This window comes from Panulirus ornatus, chromosome 6, assembly GCF_036320965.1.
Source record: "Panulirus ornatus isolate Po-2019 chromosome 6, ASM3632096v1, whole genome shotgun sequence".
Classification (NCBI taxonomy): Eukaryota; Metazoa; Arthropoda; class Malacostraca; order Decapoda; family Palinuridae; genus Panulirus; species Panulirus ornatus.
In genome coordinates this window covers 47,984,576-48,003,930 of record NC_092229.1, presented here as the reverse complement: position 1 = coordinate 48,003,930, position 19,355 = coordinate 47,984,576, and the positions used below count along the sequence as shown (strand labels likewise).

Here is a 19,355-nt window from a genome sequence, read left to right as displayed (position 1 = left end):
CATGCTTTACTGACAATGCTTTCTTTTTATAGTGGTTTCTCTCTATCTTGTGGAAGTTTGATACTTTGTTTTCACAGAGATTTGAATATTCCAGTTTTATCACTGGGTATATATCATTCACTAATTGTTAAGAATATATGCCAAAGGAATATGATGCTGGAAGCACTGAAAAATAGTTAGAATTATTCCTTCAATTTTGTGTGCAAATATTGAAGTCTTGGAAGTATGACTGTAAAATTTGCTCCTAACCATCATTACTGCTTTAGCTTATGAAAAGCAAGTGAAGAGTTTGAGTCCAATGTTAATTTTTCATTCAGGGTGAATCCTGTTGATTATGCTTTTATAATTCCATGAGTTCCCATAATTTAGATGCCACATTCAGTAGCACCAACTAACTGATGTATTGTATTAAGTTTGATTTATCTCACTAGTGTTAAAGGATATTTGGATCAGAGATAGTTGACCTTAATGTTTATAAGTTCCAAAGTTGACTTGTAAATTGATTGGATGAAATGAGTTATTATCAGTATCGGCATATTTCTTTTTATCAGATTCTTCATAAAAGTATTTAAGCATTGTATCAAATATGTACTCTTAATCTTGTTGATTTTAAGTCTTTTATGATGAGAAATGCACTCAACAGAATTTACACTTTGATGGACTCAACTATTCATAGTTGGAAAAGTATCAAACTTGCTTTATGATAGTGCTCTGCTCTTTTCATTCTTGTTATGGCATGTATCCCATGGAATATGTGAATTCATTTATTCATCATTCTTTTAGTTATTTCGGTGCTTATTCCATGTGAAAGATCAGAATTATTATTTTGAAAAGACTACATAAAGTGTTTAATGAGAATTATGGAAGGAGGCCAGTAGAATGCCCCACCCCCTAAGCTGTCTCAGATGAAGAGGATCATTACCTGTGTTGGAATAGTGCTGCTCTGGCCTATTGATTCTTCCTCAAGAAGAAAAGGACAGGTGTATCAAAAACATCTTCCAATAGGGAAAAAGTATTAAATGTATGCTCTTCCAAATGAATACCTTTAAAACTGATATTTTCTCAAGAAAACATAGAGAACTTATAGAGTGAATATGTCCCTTATCTTCAGTAAGAAACAGCAGTCATACAGTAGATTTTTTATCCATCGCAGACCTGCTGTCTTCTTTAAGTAAATCTATCAGATAATAGACTTATTCCTCTCACTTCTTGTCCTCTTAATCTCTTTTAAGTAAAGCAATTAAAGATTTTTTCTTCATATGCTGTGTGATTGATTTAGTACCACATAAGTCTGTCCCTTCCAACCTTTATAAAGGCAATAAACGTAACAGGTGCTGATGCCCATTCAGGCAATTATATGTGTGAGAGAAGAGTTTTGCATGTGTGAGATGGACTGATGAGGAAGGGTAATGAGTGATAGGATAAGGAAGTTAGGTTTTTAGTGAAAGAGAAAAGAGAGGTGTATGGCCATTACTTGAAGGGAAGGATATACAAGAGCAAGCAACAAGAAGGCAAGAGGAAGGTGCAGTGGCTGAAAGAGAGGGATGAGGGAGTATCAGCAATTTTCTGAGACAGTATGAAAATATTTTGGAAGGAGGTTATTAGTATTAGAAAAACGAAGAAAAGAAATGTGAAGGGGGCACATGCAGAAGTAGTAACAGGCAAAAATGAGGTAAAGTGGAGGTGGAGCAAGTATTTTGAAGGGTCATTTTGAAGGGTGGTAAATGTGGGATGTTATGGATGTGGAGGTATGTGAAATGAGAGTTATAGGGAGTAGTTTGATGGAAAGAAAGATGGTGAAAGTGTTAGATAAGGTGGAGTGAAAATGTTACATATGGTAAATTGCAGCTAAATGGTTGGAATGGATGGTATTGCAGTTGAATTGAATTAAGAAATTCAACTGATTGTGTAGTTGATTGGTTAGTAAGGGTTTTCAGTGTATGTTTGGCTCACGGAGAGGTACCTGAGGATTGGCAGAGTGCATATTTAGTACCACTGTATAAAGGTAATGGGGACAAAAGTAAATGTTCAAGTCCCAAAGGTATAAGTTTATAATTTTAGATGATAAGTTGTATGGGAGAGTGGTGATTGAGAGGATGGTGACATGTACAGAGCTTCAGACTGGGAGGAATAGTAGAGGATGTGTGAATTTGATGCTTGCTTTGAAGAATATGTGTGGGAAATACCTAGCGAAACAGAAGGACCTGTATTTGGTAATTATGGATCTGGAGAAAGCATTTCATGGGATTGATAGAGATGTTCTAAGAAAGGTATTATGAGTATATGGTTTGGGAAGGAAGCTACTAGAAGCAGAGAAGACTTTTTATCAAAAATAAGGCATGTTTGCAAGCAGGAAGAGATCAAGGAGAGTGGTTCCATTTGAAGTTGGGTCCAAGTTAGAGGTATGTAATGTCACCATTGCTCCGTAATTTGTGTATGGATGGGAGGTGAATGTAAGCGTCTTGGAGAAAAAAAATTTCCCCAGTGGTTATTTGCTGGTGACATGGTACTGGTGGCTGATTTGAGTCAGAAGCTGGTGTCTGAGTATGGGAGAGTGTGAAAGGATGAATTTGAGAGTATATGTGAAGTATATGTGAATAAAGGTAAGACGATTAGGTTTTGCATTGGAGAGAGAAGCCTATTGGAGTGTAAGTTTGAATGAAGAAAATCTGAAGGAAGTGAAGGGTCTTAGATACCAGGGTGTGGATACAGCAATTAATGAAACCATAGGAGTTGAAGTGTGCCATAGGATGGGTGAAGGGGCAAAAGTTCTGGGTGCATTAAGAAGTACATGGAAAGAGAGGTTACTGTGTTTGAGGGCAGTGTTTTATTGTATAGTATCCCAATCAGTGCTGTATGGATGCAAGGCAAAAATATAGAGAGGAGAGTGGTGGTGTTGGAAATAATATGTGAGGGCAGTATATGATATGAGGAGGTTTTATCAAATTGAGGACTACAGGTAGTGTGAGGAAGGTGAATCAGATGAGATGTGATAGTGCAAAATAGTGTTGTAGTAAGAGGAGTATGTATGAGTAAGCCAAAGATGGTTTGCTGCAGTTATTTAAATACGAAGAGGATGACTAAAAGGGCATATATGTCAAAAGTGGAAGGAACAAGGTAAAGGGGGAAAACCGTGGAGGAGGTGGAAGGATGGAGTTAAAGATGCGTTAAAGGTCTGGGACATGAACATGCAGGAGGATACAAGGCATGCAAGGGATAGAGTGAATTGGAGCAATGTGACACACAGGGACAACAGGGAATATGAAGCATTGGGGAAAATCGCAGAAAGGTGTGTCAATCTTGTTCGGATTGGGCACTCTGCTTTCAGTGCAATATACATGACAGTTAGAGTGTAGATGTGAGCGAATGAGGCCAGTTTCTTCTTTCTCTTTCGGGGGCAGACTTGCTGACATAGGAAATGGCCAACATTAATGAAAGAAGAAGTATATATATATATATATATATATATATATATATATATATATATATATATATATATATATATATATTGGTTCTCAGTGAATGTAGGTTTGCGGCAGGGGTGTGTGATGTCTCCATGGTTGTTTAATTTGTTTATGGATGGGGTTGTAAGGGAGGTAAATGCAAGAGTCCTGGAAAGAGGGGCAAGTATGAAGTCTGTTGGGGATGAGAGAGCTTGGGAAGTGAGTCAGTTGTTGTTCGCTGATGATACAGCGCTGGTGGCTGATTCATGTGAGAAACTGCAGAAGCTGGTGACTGAGTTTGGTAAAGTGTGTGGAAGAAGAAAGTTGAGAGTAAATGTGAATAAGAGCAAGGTTATTAGGTACAGTAGGGGTGAGAGTCAAGTCAATTGGGAGGTGAGTTTGAATGGAGAAAAACTGGAGGAAGTGAAGTGTTTTAGATATCTGGGAGTGGATCTGTCAGCGGATGGAACCATGGAAGCGGAAGTGGATCATAGGGTGGGGGAGGGGGCGAAAATTTTGGGAGCCTTGAAAAATGTGTGGAAGTCGAGAACATTATCTCGGAAAGCAAAAATGGGTATGTTTGAGGGAATAGTGGTTCCAACAATGTTGTATGGTTGCGAGGCGTGGGCTATGGATAGAGATGTGCGCAGGAGGATGGATGTGCTGGAAATGAGATGTTTGAGGACAATGTGTGGTGTGAGGTGGTTTGATCGAGTAAGTAACGTAAGGGTAAGAGAGATGTGTGGAAATAAAAAGAGCGTGGTTGAGAGAGCAGAAGAGGGTGTTTTGAAATGGTTTGGGCACATGGAGAGAATGAGTGAGGAGAGATTGACCAAGAGGATATATGTGTCGGAGGTGGAGGGAACGAGGAGAAGAGGGAGACCAAATTGGAGGTGGAAAGATGGAGTGAAAAAGATTTTGTGTGATCGGGGCCTGAACATGCAGGAGGGTGAAAGGAGGGCAAGAAATAGAGTGAATTGGAGTCATGTGGTATACAGGGGTTGACGTGCTGTCAGTGGATTGAAGCAAGGCATGTGAAGCGTCTGGGGTAAACCATGGAAAGCTGTGTAGGTATGTATATTTGCGTGTGTGGACGTGTGTATGTACATGTGTATGGGGGGGGGGGGGTTGGGCCATTTCTTTCGTCTGTTTCCTTGCGCTACCTCGCAAACGCGGGAGACAGCGACAAAGTATAAAAAAAAAAAAAAAAAAAAAAAAAAATATATATATATATATATATATATATATATATATATATATATATATATATATATATATAGTTATCCTTAGGGTAGAGGAGAAAGAATTCTACCCCTGCATTCCCTGTGTCATAAAAGGCAAAAGGGGCAGGAGTGAGGACTACATTTTGTCTGTAGACATTTTATTCCCAGCACATCTTCCCTCCTCTGCACATTCTTGAATTCATACTGCTATACCTTTAAATGTACCCATTTTCATGCTTACAGATAACTTTTTCCACACATTCATCAATGCTCCAAGAAAAATTGCCTCTTGACCTACCCTATGACTCACTTCTGCTTCCATGTTCACTCCTAGGTATCTAAAACACTCACTTCCTCCAGATTTTTTGTTCAAACATATCTCTGTACAAAAGGCATTCATTTGCTATAGAATTATCTTTTCTAGTACCATACAGACCACATGCATCAGTGAGATCAGTGTGTAGTTAGTACCTCTCCCTGGTGTCTTTCTTACAGATAGGTATGATGTTTGCCCTTTTCCATTCCCATGGCACTCAACCTTTCTCTAGCAACATCTTGAATAGTATTATCTAGCACATCTGCAGATATTCATCATCACATACAGTGAAATTCCATTTCTTACATCTTTTTAACAAGTTTCTTGCTTATTTCATGTTATTTCCTCTGGTTGCTGTACCTCTCCATCTCAAAAAACCTGGCTTTCCACATCATCAGTCTACTTTAAAAACTTAGAGGTTGTATGGTTAGGTCACTCCTCACTTGTGTCTCTTCCAAGGATAGCCTTTAGCCATTGCCCATAACAGCTCTCTTAATTCTGGTACCATCTTTGTTGCCTTCTTATGGACCTTCTTTGTTAACTTGTTGTGCCTCTTTAAGTAAGGTGATCAAAGTTATGAAGCATATTTTAGTTTTGACCTTATTTGTGATATGAGCAGGTTGTTCCTCTTTAAGTAAGGTGACCAAAGCTAAGAAGCATATTTTAGTTTTGACCCTATTTGTGATATGAGCAGCTTGCTAAATATTTCTTTATCCATATATGTGAAAGCTATTCTGATATTTTTCTGAAGACAGTTTGTCTCCTTTACTGATTTCTTAAAGTGGGACTCAGGCAACAGTTTGGGGATGATGCTGACTACCAAGTCCTCACACACACAGTCCTTAAGCTTGTTTCCTCTTAGATGATAATCGCATTGAGGCTTTCTTTAACATTATCCCATACTCAGTGCTATACATTTGCTTTGGTTGAAATTCCTCAACTTTATATCATACCACCTTTGGAGTCTGTTTTGGTCTCCTTGTAAGATAATGCAGTCTTCCTCATTTTTCACTTCCCTCATGATTTTTGCATCATCAGCAAATATATTCAGGTGATAGTCTATACCTTCAGGCAAGTCATTCACATAAATCAAGTAGAGTAACAGTCCCAAGGCAGAATCTTAAGGCACTCCACTGGTGGCCACAAATCCTTTCTGCTAAGATGATATATCCTATGGAGAGGTCTGCCCCTTATCCCTGCCTGGTATTCTGGCATCTTAATCAGCCTTCCATACACTGCTGTGTCAAATGCTCTCCAGCAGTCAAGATATAAACAGTCTACCCAGCCTTCTGTTTTGCCTGAGACAGATGTCACTCACTTAGAAGTCTGAGAGATTTGTTATATGAATGTGTCTGTGTGATTGATATTTGTGTGTTACAAGGAGAGAGTTTTACATTCTTGTTACCCTTCCCTTAACCTTCTATTTATGTACCATGTCTTTACTCCCTTGCATGTATACACCCCCCCTCCCTCTCCTCAGCCTAAACCGTGTGTGTGTGTGCATTAAAAACACAACATGAATTCCCTAGATTGTCCTACACTCAGCTCACACAAATATGCACATTATCACACTCTTTCACCCATGGTCCCATTTGGGTGATGTGCTGCCTTGTCCACAGGTTGGGACTCTGAAGTCATGTAGTGTAGTGATGTTGAGTGTGCATGCATGTGCAGAGAGTATGGGGCAGTTGATTAGTAAGTGCCCTGTGTGTTCATTGTCGTAGTTCCAGTGTTGTAGGAATGAGTGACGCCTGTAGTGTCGACTTGTGTTTGTTTAGGAAATGCTGATTCTGTTGGTTGTATGCCTAGTGGGTAGGAGTTTAAGACTGAGTTGGGAGGGCATTTGTTTAGGTTTTAACAAGATATTTCAGTGAGTATGCGTTATGTCAGCATTATAGTTGTTGCAGGTGGGGAGATCTGTATGTAGTTCAGTTGTTTAAGAGGTAAATCCATTGCCATGGTCTCTGCCATGGCACAAACCTATGACATTGGCCAACCATTTTTGGTTGATGTTAGGAGGGTGGTGTGAATGTGAAATGCTTTGTTGATGTCTGTTGCCACTAGCACTGTAGAATTTAGACTGTGGTAGTTTGAAGCAGTCTAAGATGTGAGTGAAGTTAGTGTGTATGGTGGTGGTTGAGTGTTTAGGTTTGAAACCATGTTTTATGAGTGTGATTGGGATGTTTGGTTTTTGTGTCATGGATCAGAGTTTCACAATGTGGATACTAAGAATAGAAGTGATACAGGAAGGTAGGAAGAGAGGAAGTTGAGTGGTGTAGAGGATTTTAGGATTGGTATTATATTTGGCAAGTTTGCTGACGTTAGGGACTTTGTTGTGTATCCTGGAATGGTTGAAGATATGTGTAAGTACTTGGATTTTGAATGGGCCAAAATGTTTTATATGAAAGTATGATATATTTTCAGGGTCTGTAGCAAGATAGTTATTTATGATATTAAATGCATTGCTTGTATCAGTGGGAGTGAAGGGTGTGTGGATAGTGTTTTGTGGATGTATTTTTTGTAAGTTCTTCATGGCTTCCATTTAGATGTGAAGTTGATTTGTAGCTGATTTTTTAATAGTCTCTCATAAGTTTGTTCGTGGGGAGAAGGGATTTCATTGTAATGGATTAGGAATGCTTCATGAGTGGTGGCTGGATTGGTTGGTAAGTGTGCATCTTTTATTAACATGTACCTGAGTTGGTTGCTGTGAGTCTTGTGGTTCATTGTGTTCAGTAAAGAGTGCCAGTTTCCAGTTTGTTTAAAAGGTATGAGGTTAGTGATAGTATTATTCATAGTCTGGATTTGTTCCTGGATTTCTGTTAATGTTGAGTATTTTTGTCTGAGCTGGGTCTGGATTTCTGTTGATGTTGAGCGTTTTGCCTTTTCCTGATGAACATCATGCCTCAAGGGTCCCTTCTGTCATTTATGGGGCTTCTCTATCACTGAGGAAGCCAGCCATGTTCATGGGGCAGGATCACAGACCATAAAGTTTCATGGTGTTTTGTGTGTCTCTGGACAACTGAGCAGCAAGTGTCTTCATTGTTGTTGTTTACTTCACAGGCATGGGGGTTGGGGGGAGGTCTTGGGATATGTTGAAACATATTTTGCAATGTTGGAGTAGTAGGTGGTGTCCAGAGCACTGACAGCAAAGAGTAACTCATAGATGTGTGGAGAGTGTAATTTCTGATGTGTTTGTTTGGTTGGGTGATATTTAAGATTAGTTTGGGAGGACAATTGTGTTATGCTTGTCAGGTCATTTTGGTGCTTATATTTTCAGTGTTTAATTTCTATGCTTGTCAGGTCATTTTGGTGCTTATATTTTCAGTGTTTTATCTCTAATTGGAGTTTCATTGAGTGACAGTGATTTGCCATTCAGGATGAAGTGAGGTTGTAGGTTGGATTCATGTCTGTTTGGGATTAAAAGGGTAACTGAAGACTTTAGTACAAATGCAGAAATTCTGTTGTGTGTGAACTAGCATTCCAATTGTGTGATATAAAACTGCATGTTTATTGTTTGCATAGTGCCAGTGTGCTGTGATGTGGTTGTATGTCTAAAGATGAGAGGATCTTCACATTGTGGGAAGCATGATGATGGTGGGAGGTCACATTGTGGGAAGCATGATGATGGTGGGAGGTTATGTAGGAAAAACTAAAGAGGGTTGGAGATATAGCTTCTCCTAAGGAAACTTTGTTGTAGACCTTAAGGGTTTTAGAGGTGAATCCTTTGTAAGTGACAGAGGCTTGGTGGCCAGCTGTATATGTATGTGTGTATAAGTATAGGAACAAACAAAGAAAGGCCTCATTTACACACATCCATTCTCTAATTGCTCCTAAGGAAACTCTGTTATAGACCTTAAGGATTTTAGAGGTGAATCCTTTGTGAGTGACTTATGTTTTGTGGCCAGCTGTATATGTATGTGTGTGTATAAGTTTAGGAACAAACAAAGAAAGGACTCATTTGCTCACATCCATTCTTTAATTATCATGTATAATGCAATGAAACCACAGCCCCCTATCCACAGCTAAGCCCCACATACCTTTCCAGGGTTTCCCCCAGCTGCATCATATACCTTGGTTCAGTACATCAACATCATGTCACCCCAAGTATACCACATCACTCCAGGTCACTAACCTGTGCATGCCTTTTTTTCCTCCTGCATGTTCAGGCCCTGAGCGCTCAGAATCTTTTTCACTCCATCCATCCATCTCCAGCTTGTTCTTTCCTTCACTTAGTCCCCCTTACCTCTTGACAAATATATCCTCTTTGTCAACCTTTCCTCTCTCATTTTCTCCATTTGTCTAAACCATTTTAGTGCACCCTCTTCAGCTCTTTTAGCATTGAAGAATGTGTAGAAGGCGAGAATGTTATCTCGGAGAGCAAGATTGGATATGTTTGAAGGATTAGTGGCTCCAACAATGTATATGGTATGGTATGTATATGTGCGTGTGTGGGCGTTTATGTGTATACATATGTACATAAGTGGGTTGGGCCATTCTTTCGTCTGTTTCCTTGTGCTACCTCGCTAATGCAGGAGACAGCAACTAAGCATGATAATGATAATAATAATATATATTTATTATACTTAATTAGATAGGGAGCTGTGGCTTTGGTGCATTACACACGACAGCTAGAGACTGAGTGTGAACAAATATGGCCTTTTTTGTCTGTTTTCTTGGTGCTACTTTGCTGATGCAGGGGGTGGTGATGCTGTTTCCTGTGGGGTTGGGTGGCACCAGAATGGATGAAGGCAAGCAAGTATGAATATGTACACGTTTACATATGTATCTCTTTGTATGTGTATGTATATGCTTGTATATGTGTATATGTATGTATGTGTATGTATGTATATTTGTATGAGTGGATGGGTCATTCTTCATCAGTTTCCTGGCACTACCTTGTTGATGCGGGAAACAGTAATCAGGTATAATAATGATAATAGTGCTTTATTATTTCACCAGGACTTCTTTCCAGGGGCTCCTGTAGCTCAAGGCTGAAGGGAAGTGTAAACTCCTTTGGAATGATGATTATTTGATGACTACTTTCAATGACACAGGCTTGCCAAAGGTTACTTTTTACTTGTAATGTAATCTCATGCAGGTGGAGTTTAAAGGCAGTTGTGGGAGTGTGTGAAAGAGTGTAAAGGAAGGTAAAGACTGATGTGGGTAAGGATGAAAATGGATGGCAAGAGACAGGTGATTATTAGTGCTTATGCACCTGGTCTTAAGAAGAAAGATCATGAATGGCATTGTCAGCTCTTTTGATGCAAGAGACCAGGTAATAGTGATGGGTGATTTAGATGTGATAGTGAGTAATGTGGCAGTTGAGGATATAATTAGGAGGCATTGGGTATTTAGTAAGTGATGGAAATGATGAACAGCTTGTGAAGTTTTTTTGCTGAAAAGGGACAGATGATTGGGAATATCTGGTGTAAAAAGAGGGACATACACAAGTATGCATATATGCAGAGGAAAGATATTGGAACAGCTGGTAGGATGTCTGATCACTACCTTGTGGAAGCAAGGGAGAAGATTTGTAAAGGTTTTCAGAAGGGAAAACAATATTGGTCATTAGAGAGTGGTGGGAATAAGTGACATTCTTTCTCCTGCAAACCAAGATCCTCAACCCATGGGATTTCAACATTCACTATAGGGAATAGCTGAATTCCTCTCATATGGATGATGGTGATATTAAAGCCTTCATGTTCTTCATTCTCAATAATTTAGAGCAAATTTTCATGCACCCCACCCATATTCCTGACTGCTGTGATCACTCTGATTCTTCTTGCCATGGATACACAGTCTTGTCCCCAGTTGGTTCATTGGACCTCACTATCATAAATGTATCTATTTTAACAACACCTTTCCCTCCAGCAGCCCCTCCTAAATGTAAATATTGGCACCTCAACAAAGCTGACTGGAATAACTTCAGAAAATTCTTTTCTGACTTTCCTTGGGTAAATTACTGTCTCTTATGTGGTGATGCTTCTCTTTGCATCAAATACATACCAGAGTTTGTTGTTGTAGGACTGAAAGCATTTATCTCCTCTTCTTTCAACTCGTGGCTGATCCGTTCCTGTTCTAAGGCCAATCAGGCAAGGGGTCACGCTTAAAAAAGCTCTCCTTCCTCAGATTTTCATTCAGCATTTATCACTGCCTGTAATCATTGCATGTATGTTATCCATGAGGCATAGTCTTCCTTTATTTAAATTAAGTGGAATAACCTCTCCTCTTCATCCACTAATAGGTTTTTCTGGTCTGTAGCTAATGGCACCTCTAACAACTTCTGTCGCTCTACCTTGCCTTCACTTTTCCATTGTGATGGTACTGTAGCTGTCTCTTCTGTAAACAAAAAAAGATCTCTCTTTGGTTCTCATTTCTCCTTTAACTTTTGAGTGACTCTTAACATTCCTTCACCCCCTGATGATCCTCTAACAAACCATATGCCCCTCCCCATATTCTCTTTTCAAACTGTCCAAAAAGCACATCTCTCTTGCAACACAGGCAAGGCTTATGGTCCTGATGGCATCTGCTCTGACACCTGTTCTTTTCAAAGTCTTTGAGTCCCTCCTCAACTCCCAAATCCTCAGATTCTTGAATCCCACAGTCTTCTGTCTGTTCACCAGCATGGCTTCTGTAAGGTGAGATCCATTAGTGATATTCTTTTCTATCATACTAATATCTGTTCATCATCCCTAAGAAATTTTAGGAAATCCTATATAGTTGCCCTTGATATATCCAAAGCTTCTGACAAGATGTAGCATCTGGGTCTAATTTTTAAGCTCCCTTCTTTTGGCTTCCTTCCCTCACTTTGCTCCCTCATGTCAAGCTTCTTCTCTAGCCAGTCTATCTCCATGATTGTTAGTGGATCAGCCTCTCCCCATTTCTCCATCAAAAGCAGTGTCACTCAAGGTTCTGTCCTGTCTCCTACACTTCTCATTTTTATCAAAGATTTCTTCTAGAAATAATTAGATACACTCATATGCTGATTCTCACTGCACTCCTTCTTTTCCTTCATTTCTGGTCCTTCTCTCACTTGATGTGCATCTCATGTGGACACAACTTCCTCAGTAAACTCACACTTGGACAGGATATCTCAGCGGGGTAGACAAAATCTGGTTAAGTTTATGCCTCCATGACCCAGTTTCTGCCCATCTCTCTATTGAAAATTCCTCACAACTCTCCTTGCTCCTTCAACAGTCCCACCTCTTAATTCATTGAACATACTTGGTATTCCTGTAACATCCACTCTATTTGGGAAACCCCACATTATGGAAATGGTTAAGTCTGCCTCAAAGAAACGAGGAGTCCTTTTTAGATGTCAAAATTTCTTTTGTTATGAGCAGTTACTCCGTTTATACTATTGCTTTTACATCTGGGATTCTAGCTCTGTATCCTTACTTGATAGAGTTGAGTCGAAAGTAGTCCGACTCAGGAAGTTTCGAAGGGTCACTTCAGAACTTGACCCACTTGCCTTGTGCTGCAATATCGGTTCACTTTCCCTCTTCTATAGGTATTACATTGGTTTTTGCCCCCCAAGAACTGACTGCTTATGTGCCCCTACCATTAGCTAGACCATCCAGTATTTGGGAAGCTGCTCCATCACATGATTTCTGTGTGGATGTTGGTAACTCGGGGTGGGCTGTTGTGGTAACTGTTGTATTTCCTACACCTTGAAGCTTTGGAACTCTCTGCCATTCTACCATCTCCTGTCTTTCCCAGTAACTATGACCTGGCACATTTTAAAAGACAGGTTTTTCACTTCCTCGAAAATTTGTGAATACTTTCATTAACCCTGTTGTACTTGAATTAAGGCCCAGCCTTGATGTTATTAGGGGGTGAAATCACCTCTGGTGAGGTTTTCAACAAAGAACTACCCACTTAAAAGGAGTCCATATTTCCTTGGTATTGGAAGTAGCACAGCATTGGGCTGCAGAAGCCTTTAGACAGAGGTTCTTGGTAACGCTAGGGGTCTTTCACAGAATGTGTTTCCTGGGGTAAAAATATATATATATATATATATATATATATATATATATATATATATATATATATATATATATATATATATATATATGAATATGAGAGAGACAGACAGAGAAGGGGATCTGGGCAAGAAGGTAAAGGTATGCTGTGTATAAATTTGGCATTGTAGTCTGTACTTGCAAGGTCTTGTTAATTGATTTTTATGATAATTTACAAATGATGTGTGAGTATAAGTCTAATATAGAGATTAAAATATAAAACGATTACTCACCTGAAGGAGATGTACATGTTTAGTTGTCTCCACATCATTATTTATTGGGTATGATTTTTAGTACACAGTGTTGCTTTCGATTGAAATCAAGGTTTACTTTGTCTCTAAATCTGTTTGATCTTGTAAAATTGAATGTTTTTATAAAATAAAGTAAAAGTTGCACTGATATCTTTTTAAAATTGTTTAGTTCAGCCTTGATTGTATGCTGTTTCTGCTAGTGAATTTCATACTGTGATTTTTTTTCCCTTCTCTGCTTTACACAAAAAGCTTGTCAAAATTTTCCTCACATCACCTTCTTAGAGTACATAGGTCACTGTTGTCATATTCTGTATATGCATGTTGTAGTCTTTAGATTTTACTTTGTTTTCAAGAGCAATATGGTTAAATTAGCTGTGAGTTGATGTTTTTATTTTGCATTGCAGGTTTTAAGTGCCCCATCTGCTCCAAACTTGTGCTGCCTGATGACCTGGAGTGCCATTTAGTTATCTGCCTCACCAAACCACGCATCAGCTACAATGGTGAGTACCACGGGGAAACAGCCAAAGGTTAGATGACCATATAATATTACATTCAGACTGATAGTTTTTTATCATCATTGATCCTTAGGAATTTGCTTTCACTGTTTCCTCCTGTTGACTTTATCCTTATTATGATCACTGGTGATAAGTCAGAAAAAACATAGGATATATAATATAGTCATAGTGTATGTATCTTTGTCATATTCATATGTGTAATGTATGTATCTGTACAGTGCATGTTGGTTTTGTGTCTTTCTCCATTTCTGATATTCAGTTATTGACATTTCTAATTGTCGAGTTGCCTCACTTTTGTCATTGCAGACATAGTCAAAGAGGTTGCAGATCACAGTTATTAGGAGCATTCCTGTTAACTTTAACTTTTTCTGTGATGTCCCCTTTACCCCTTCATTATAAAAATGATATTTTTTAGCTTTGCCTCCATGCAGAAAAATTTTGAATTTTTTTTTTTATGAAAAGGGGTACAAAAAATATAAATATTTTTTTCTCAAGAATAACTTCAAATAAAAATCATGTTGAAGAGGACAGATTGATATTCAACTGTGATCAAAGATCTGTTGAACAATTTCATAGCAAGTTTTCTTTAAGATTTGTTTCCGGAAAGGTTTCCTATCAACTCTATGATCGATTATTGCTAAATCAGACTGTCTGAAGCCCCTTTTAATCAATGATGAGATGAACGTGAATAATAGAATTTTTGGAAATTAACAATGAAATCTGTCCATTAAGTAAAGGGAACCCTTTTTTTCGGGAAATGAGTGCCAAACAATAAATACCTTGGTATTAAATGAGCTCCTTTGAAATTCATCTCAGTCTTTTTATTGACCTTTCTGTGAGTCCATTTTCTCAACACTCAGACATATGAACTCAGAACATCAATTCATTCTGACAAAGTCACTTTAAGAGATCTGTTTTGTGTGGGCACAACAGAACACAAGTCAGACTTCAAGGGAATAGTTGAAGGGAAAGATTTCCAGAAATTTCACTAAAGACAAGGTTAGATGATGGCTGATGGCTGGTGGCTGATTCATGTGAGAAACTGCAGAAGCTGGTGACTGAGTTTGGTAAAGTGTGTGAAAGAAGAAAGTTAAGAGTAAATGTGAATAAGAGCAAGGTTATTAGGTACAGTAGGGTTGAGGGTCAAGTCAATTGGGAGGTGAGTTTGAATGGAGAAAAACTGGAGGAAGTGAAGTGTTTTAGATATCTGGGAGTGGATCTGGCAGCGGATGGAACCATGGAAGCGGAAGTGGATCATAGGGTGGGGGAGGGGGCGAAAATTCTGGGAGCCTTGAAGAATGTGTGGAAGTCGAGAACATTATCTCGGAAAGCAAAAATGGGTATGTTTGAAGGAATAGTGGTTCCAACAATGTTGTATGGTTGCGAGGCATGGGCTATGGATAGAGTTGTGCGCAGGAGGATGGATGTGCTGGAAATGAGATGTTTGAGGACAATGTGTGATGTGAGGTGGTTTGATCGAGTAAGTAACGTAAGGGTAAGAGAGGTGTGGAAATAAAAAGAGCATGGTTGAGAGAGCAGAAGAGGGTGTTTTGAAATGGTTTGGGCACATGGAGAGAATGAGTGAGGAAAGATTGACCAAGAGGATATATGTGTCGGAGGTGGAGGGAACAAGGAGAAGTGGGAGACCAAATTGGAGGTGGAAAGATGGAGTGAAAAAGATTTTGTGTGATCGGGGCCTGAACATGCAGGAGAGTGAAAGGAGGACAAGGAATAGAGTGAATTGGATCGATGTGGTATACCGGGGTTGACGTGCTGTCAGTGGAATGAATCAGGGCATGTGAAGCGTCTGGGGTAAACCATGGAAACCTGTGTAGGTATGTATATTTGCGTGTGTGGACGTATGTATATACATGTGTATGGGGGTGGGTTGGGCCATTTTTTCATCTGTTTCCTTGCGCTACCTCGCAAACGCGGGAGACAGCGACAAAGAAAAAAAAAATTATTATTATTATTATTTATTTTTTTCATATTTGATCACAGTTTCTGCATTAGCGAGGTAATTCCAGGAACAAATGGAGAAAGGTTACATCCACTCACATTCATTCTCTAGCTCCCTATCCACAACCAGGCCACACAGACCTTTCCATGATTTAACCTGGACACTTCATGTTCCCTGTTTCAGTCCATTGATAGCACATCATTGACCTCAGTATACCTCATCACTCCAATTCATTTTATCCCATGCACAACTTTCATCCTTTTGCATGTTCAGACCCCAATTATGCAAAATATTTTTCACTCCATCCCTCCATCTCCAGTATGGTCTACTCCTTATTCCCTCCACTCTGACACAAAAATCCTCTTTGTCAACCTTTTCTCACTCATTCTCTCCATATGTTCAGACCATTTCAGTACACCCTCTGCTCTCTCATCCTCACTCTGTTTACTACCACACATCTCTCTTACCCTTTCATTACTTACTCGAACCACCTCACACCACATATCGTCCTTAAGCATCTAATTTCCAACACCACCCTCCTCTGCTCTACCTTATCTATAGCCCATGCCTCATGTCCATATAATATCGTTGGAACTACTGTTCCATCTGACATACCCATTTTTGCCCTCCAGATAACGTTCTCTCTTTCCACATACTCTTCAACTTTCCTGGAACCTTTACCCCCTCTCCCACCCTCTGATTCACTTTCACTTCCATGGTTGAATTTGCTGCCATGTCCACTCCCAGGTATGTAAAATCCTTCCACTTCTTTCTGTTTTTCTCCATTCAAACTTGCACCCCAACTAACCCATCCCTTAACCCTGCTAAATCTAATAACCTTGCTTTTATTAACATTCAGTCTCAAGTTTCTCCTTTTACACTCTTTTCCAAACTCAGTCACTAACTTCTGCAGTTTTACACTTGAATCCACCACCAGTGCTGTATCATGAGTGTACATCAAGTGATTCACTTCCTTATCCCTCTCATCCCTACATATTACATACTCGCCCCTTTCTCCAAAACTTTTGTATTCACCACTCTCCATGACTTTCTCACTTCACATACCACCTTTACCCAAACACCCTTCATCTGCCACTCTGATATCAAACACATTTAACAGTCCTTCAAAATACTCCATCTCCACCTGACTTTATCACTACCTACTATCACTTCCCCTTTTGCCCCCATCACTGATGTTCCCATTTGTTTTCTTGTCGTTTGCACATAAATGACTTCCTTCCAAACATCTTATTCTCCTTAGGGTTTGCTGATACTTACTCACCCCAAATCTTATTTGCATTCTTTTTCAACTCCTGCACCTTCCTCTTTGCCTCCTGCCACTTTCTCTTTTGCATCCCCTAATCATTCAATCATTAACTCTCCTTCTCTGTAAGTGCCACCCAAATGCCTCTCTTTTCTCTTTCATTAGCAACTTCTTCATCCCATCACTCTCAACCCATTCTAATCTGCCAACTTCTCACCTTTCACATGCCATACGCATCACTTGCACATGCCTGCACGTTGCACTTAGTGTACCACATAATTCCTGTTTGCTCCATCCCTTTGATGCTTCATAACCCCCCACATGTTCTAGTTGCAGTTACTCAATGTGTCTTTCACTCCATCCTTCCATCTCATCTTTGGTCACCCCTTCCTCCTTTATCCCTCCACTTCTGATCCCTATGCTCTCTTAATCAGTTTCACTTCACTCATCCTCACGTATTTCCTGCTCATCTTTCTGAGACATACTCCATGCACTTTCACTCTCTCTCTCCAAGTGTCAATCCTTACAAAGCCAACCCTCTGCACAACACACATTTTATTCAGGCATTTCACTTTCAGTACATCCACTCTCTCCCATACTTTTGCATTTAGGGTTCCTGACACATTTATACACACTGTCAGGACTGTTATACCATCAAACACCCATCTTTGCCCTCACTTTCCTCAACACACCTAGGACCTTTACCTGTCTCACCTTTCCCATGGTTCACTCCACCTCCCATAGATATTCCATCTTTTTCAAATTTTGTATTATTGTTAATAATGGGTATTTCTGACATTTGGTTGTTTGTAGCAATTTTGCATTGGGTATTTCTGACATTTGATTGTGTATAGCAAGAACATGTGATAAAGTTTCAAACTCTGTTCAGGAATTGATAAAAGCTGGTGCATTATATAAAAAAGATATTGGTGACTGTATCTTCTTATTTGCAGAGGATGTGTTAACTGAGGACAAAGGGGAGTGTGTCATTTGCCTGGAGGATCTCTGCCAGGGAGATACCATTGCTCGACTACCTTGTCTGTGCATCTACCATAAAACATGTATTGATGAGTGGTTCCAGGTGAGTGTCAGTGCAATACTTGTCAAATTATTGCAAATGTATTAGTAGATAAGATATTGATTCACCTTGGTCACTCATAAAAACACTTGCTAGATGGGTTCTTTCTTTGACCACACTCTCACGTGCAGCCCACATTGTGTTTTGATGTGCACTGGCACCACATATTAACTTCCTCATTATGTGTCATTTCTAATTTCACTCTTTTGCTTAGGTTGGATCAAGTGCTTACAGCCTCTCTGCTTTCTCATAATCTTTTAAGCCCAGTTCCCTAAAGTGAGAATAGCTTCCACATTACTAAACTACTTTTTTATATACTCAGCATGCAAAATTAAGATGTCAGATGAGGCCAAGATCCTCATTTACACCTCCTCTCATTTACTAAAGATAATTTTACAGAACTCTATCACATCATTTGTTCTGCATACTCATTGAAAGTATCCTTAATATTCAGCAGTTTACTCACTGCAACTGTCCATTTCCTTTTCAGGCTACCTCTTCTCTTATCTTTAGCCTAGCCAGTATTGGTCTTCCCAAGCCTCTCATCTACTGTATAAGCTACATATGCTCAGTGCTTTTGATAAGACTTTCATCCATACCCATTTTTTACAATTCCTTCACATTGCATATCTTTTTCACATCTTTATTCTTCATTCCATTTTAATTCTTACTCTACCTCATAGATTATTTGATTCTTCTGCTCTCATTTATGTTTGGTTTTACACTGTGGTTTCACATGTGTATGTCTGACAACTGGGATTAAGTACTCCATCGTAGAGGATTTATGTACACAGCGCAATGAACTTTTTCTAATACACCAGAGCTCTTGGTAAACCTCGTTTCCCATATATTGCTGTATTCTAAACCTCGGCTTTTCCACTGCCATCCTAATTGATCATCACTCTCAAATACTTCAGTTTTGTAAAAAAAAATGAAACATTTTTTATTTATATTTTTTATTTTTTCTGTTTGAACTTTACACATACTTATGTTTACATTAACATCCTTCTGCTACAGAAATCAAAATGACCTGCAGTTTTACACTTTTCCCCTCTGAATCACTGAATGCAACAGCAGTTCCACACTATAACTACATTGTAGTAGCTTCCTTTCTTCTCCACCTTGAATCAAGTTTACTTGGCTGTCACTTAGTATTTTACTCATCCCTCAAAAAAGCTCCATCCCAAAAATTTTGAAATTTCTATGTTAACATTATAAAGCCCATATGCACTTCAGCATTTGATGCAGACTGCTCATTCATCTTACCATTTCCCATTATAAAAG

General features: G+C 39.2%; 1 protein-coding gene across 6 annotated transcripts in view; it reads left to right on the top strand.

Annotated features, from left to right (window-relative positions):
* LOC139749205 (E3 ubiquitin-protein ligase ZNRF1) overlaps positions 1-19,355 on the top strand; it is a 271,792-nt gene that overhangs the window by 246,443 nt on the left and 5,994 nt on the right. For all 6 annotated transcript variants that reach the window (XM_071662892.1, XM_071662891.1, XM_071662886.1 and 3 more), the window contains 2 exons: positions 13,659-13,754; positions 17,947-18,074. In XM_071662892.1, the coding sequence (XP_071518993.1) occupies positions 13,659-13,754; positions 17,947-18,074 (224 nt within the window). The remainder of the gene's footprint in view (positions 1-13,658; positions 13,755-17,946; positions 18,075-19,355) is intronic.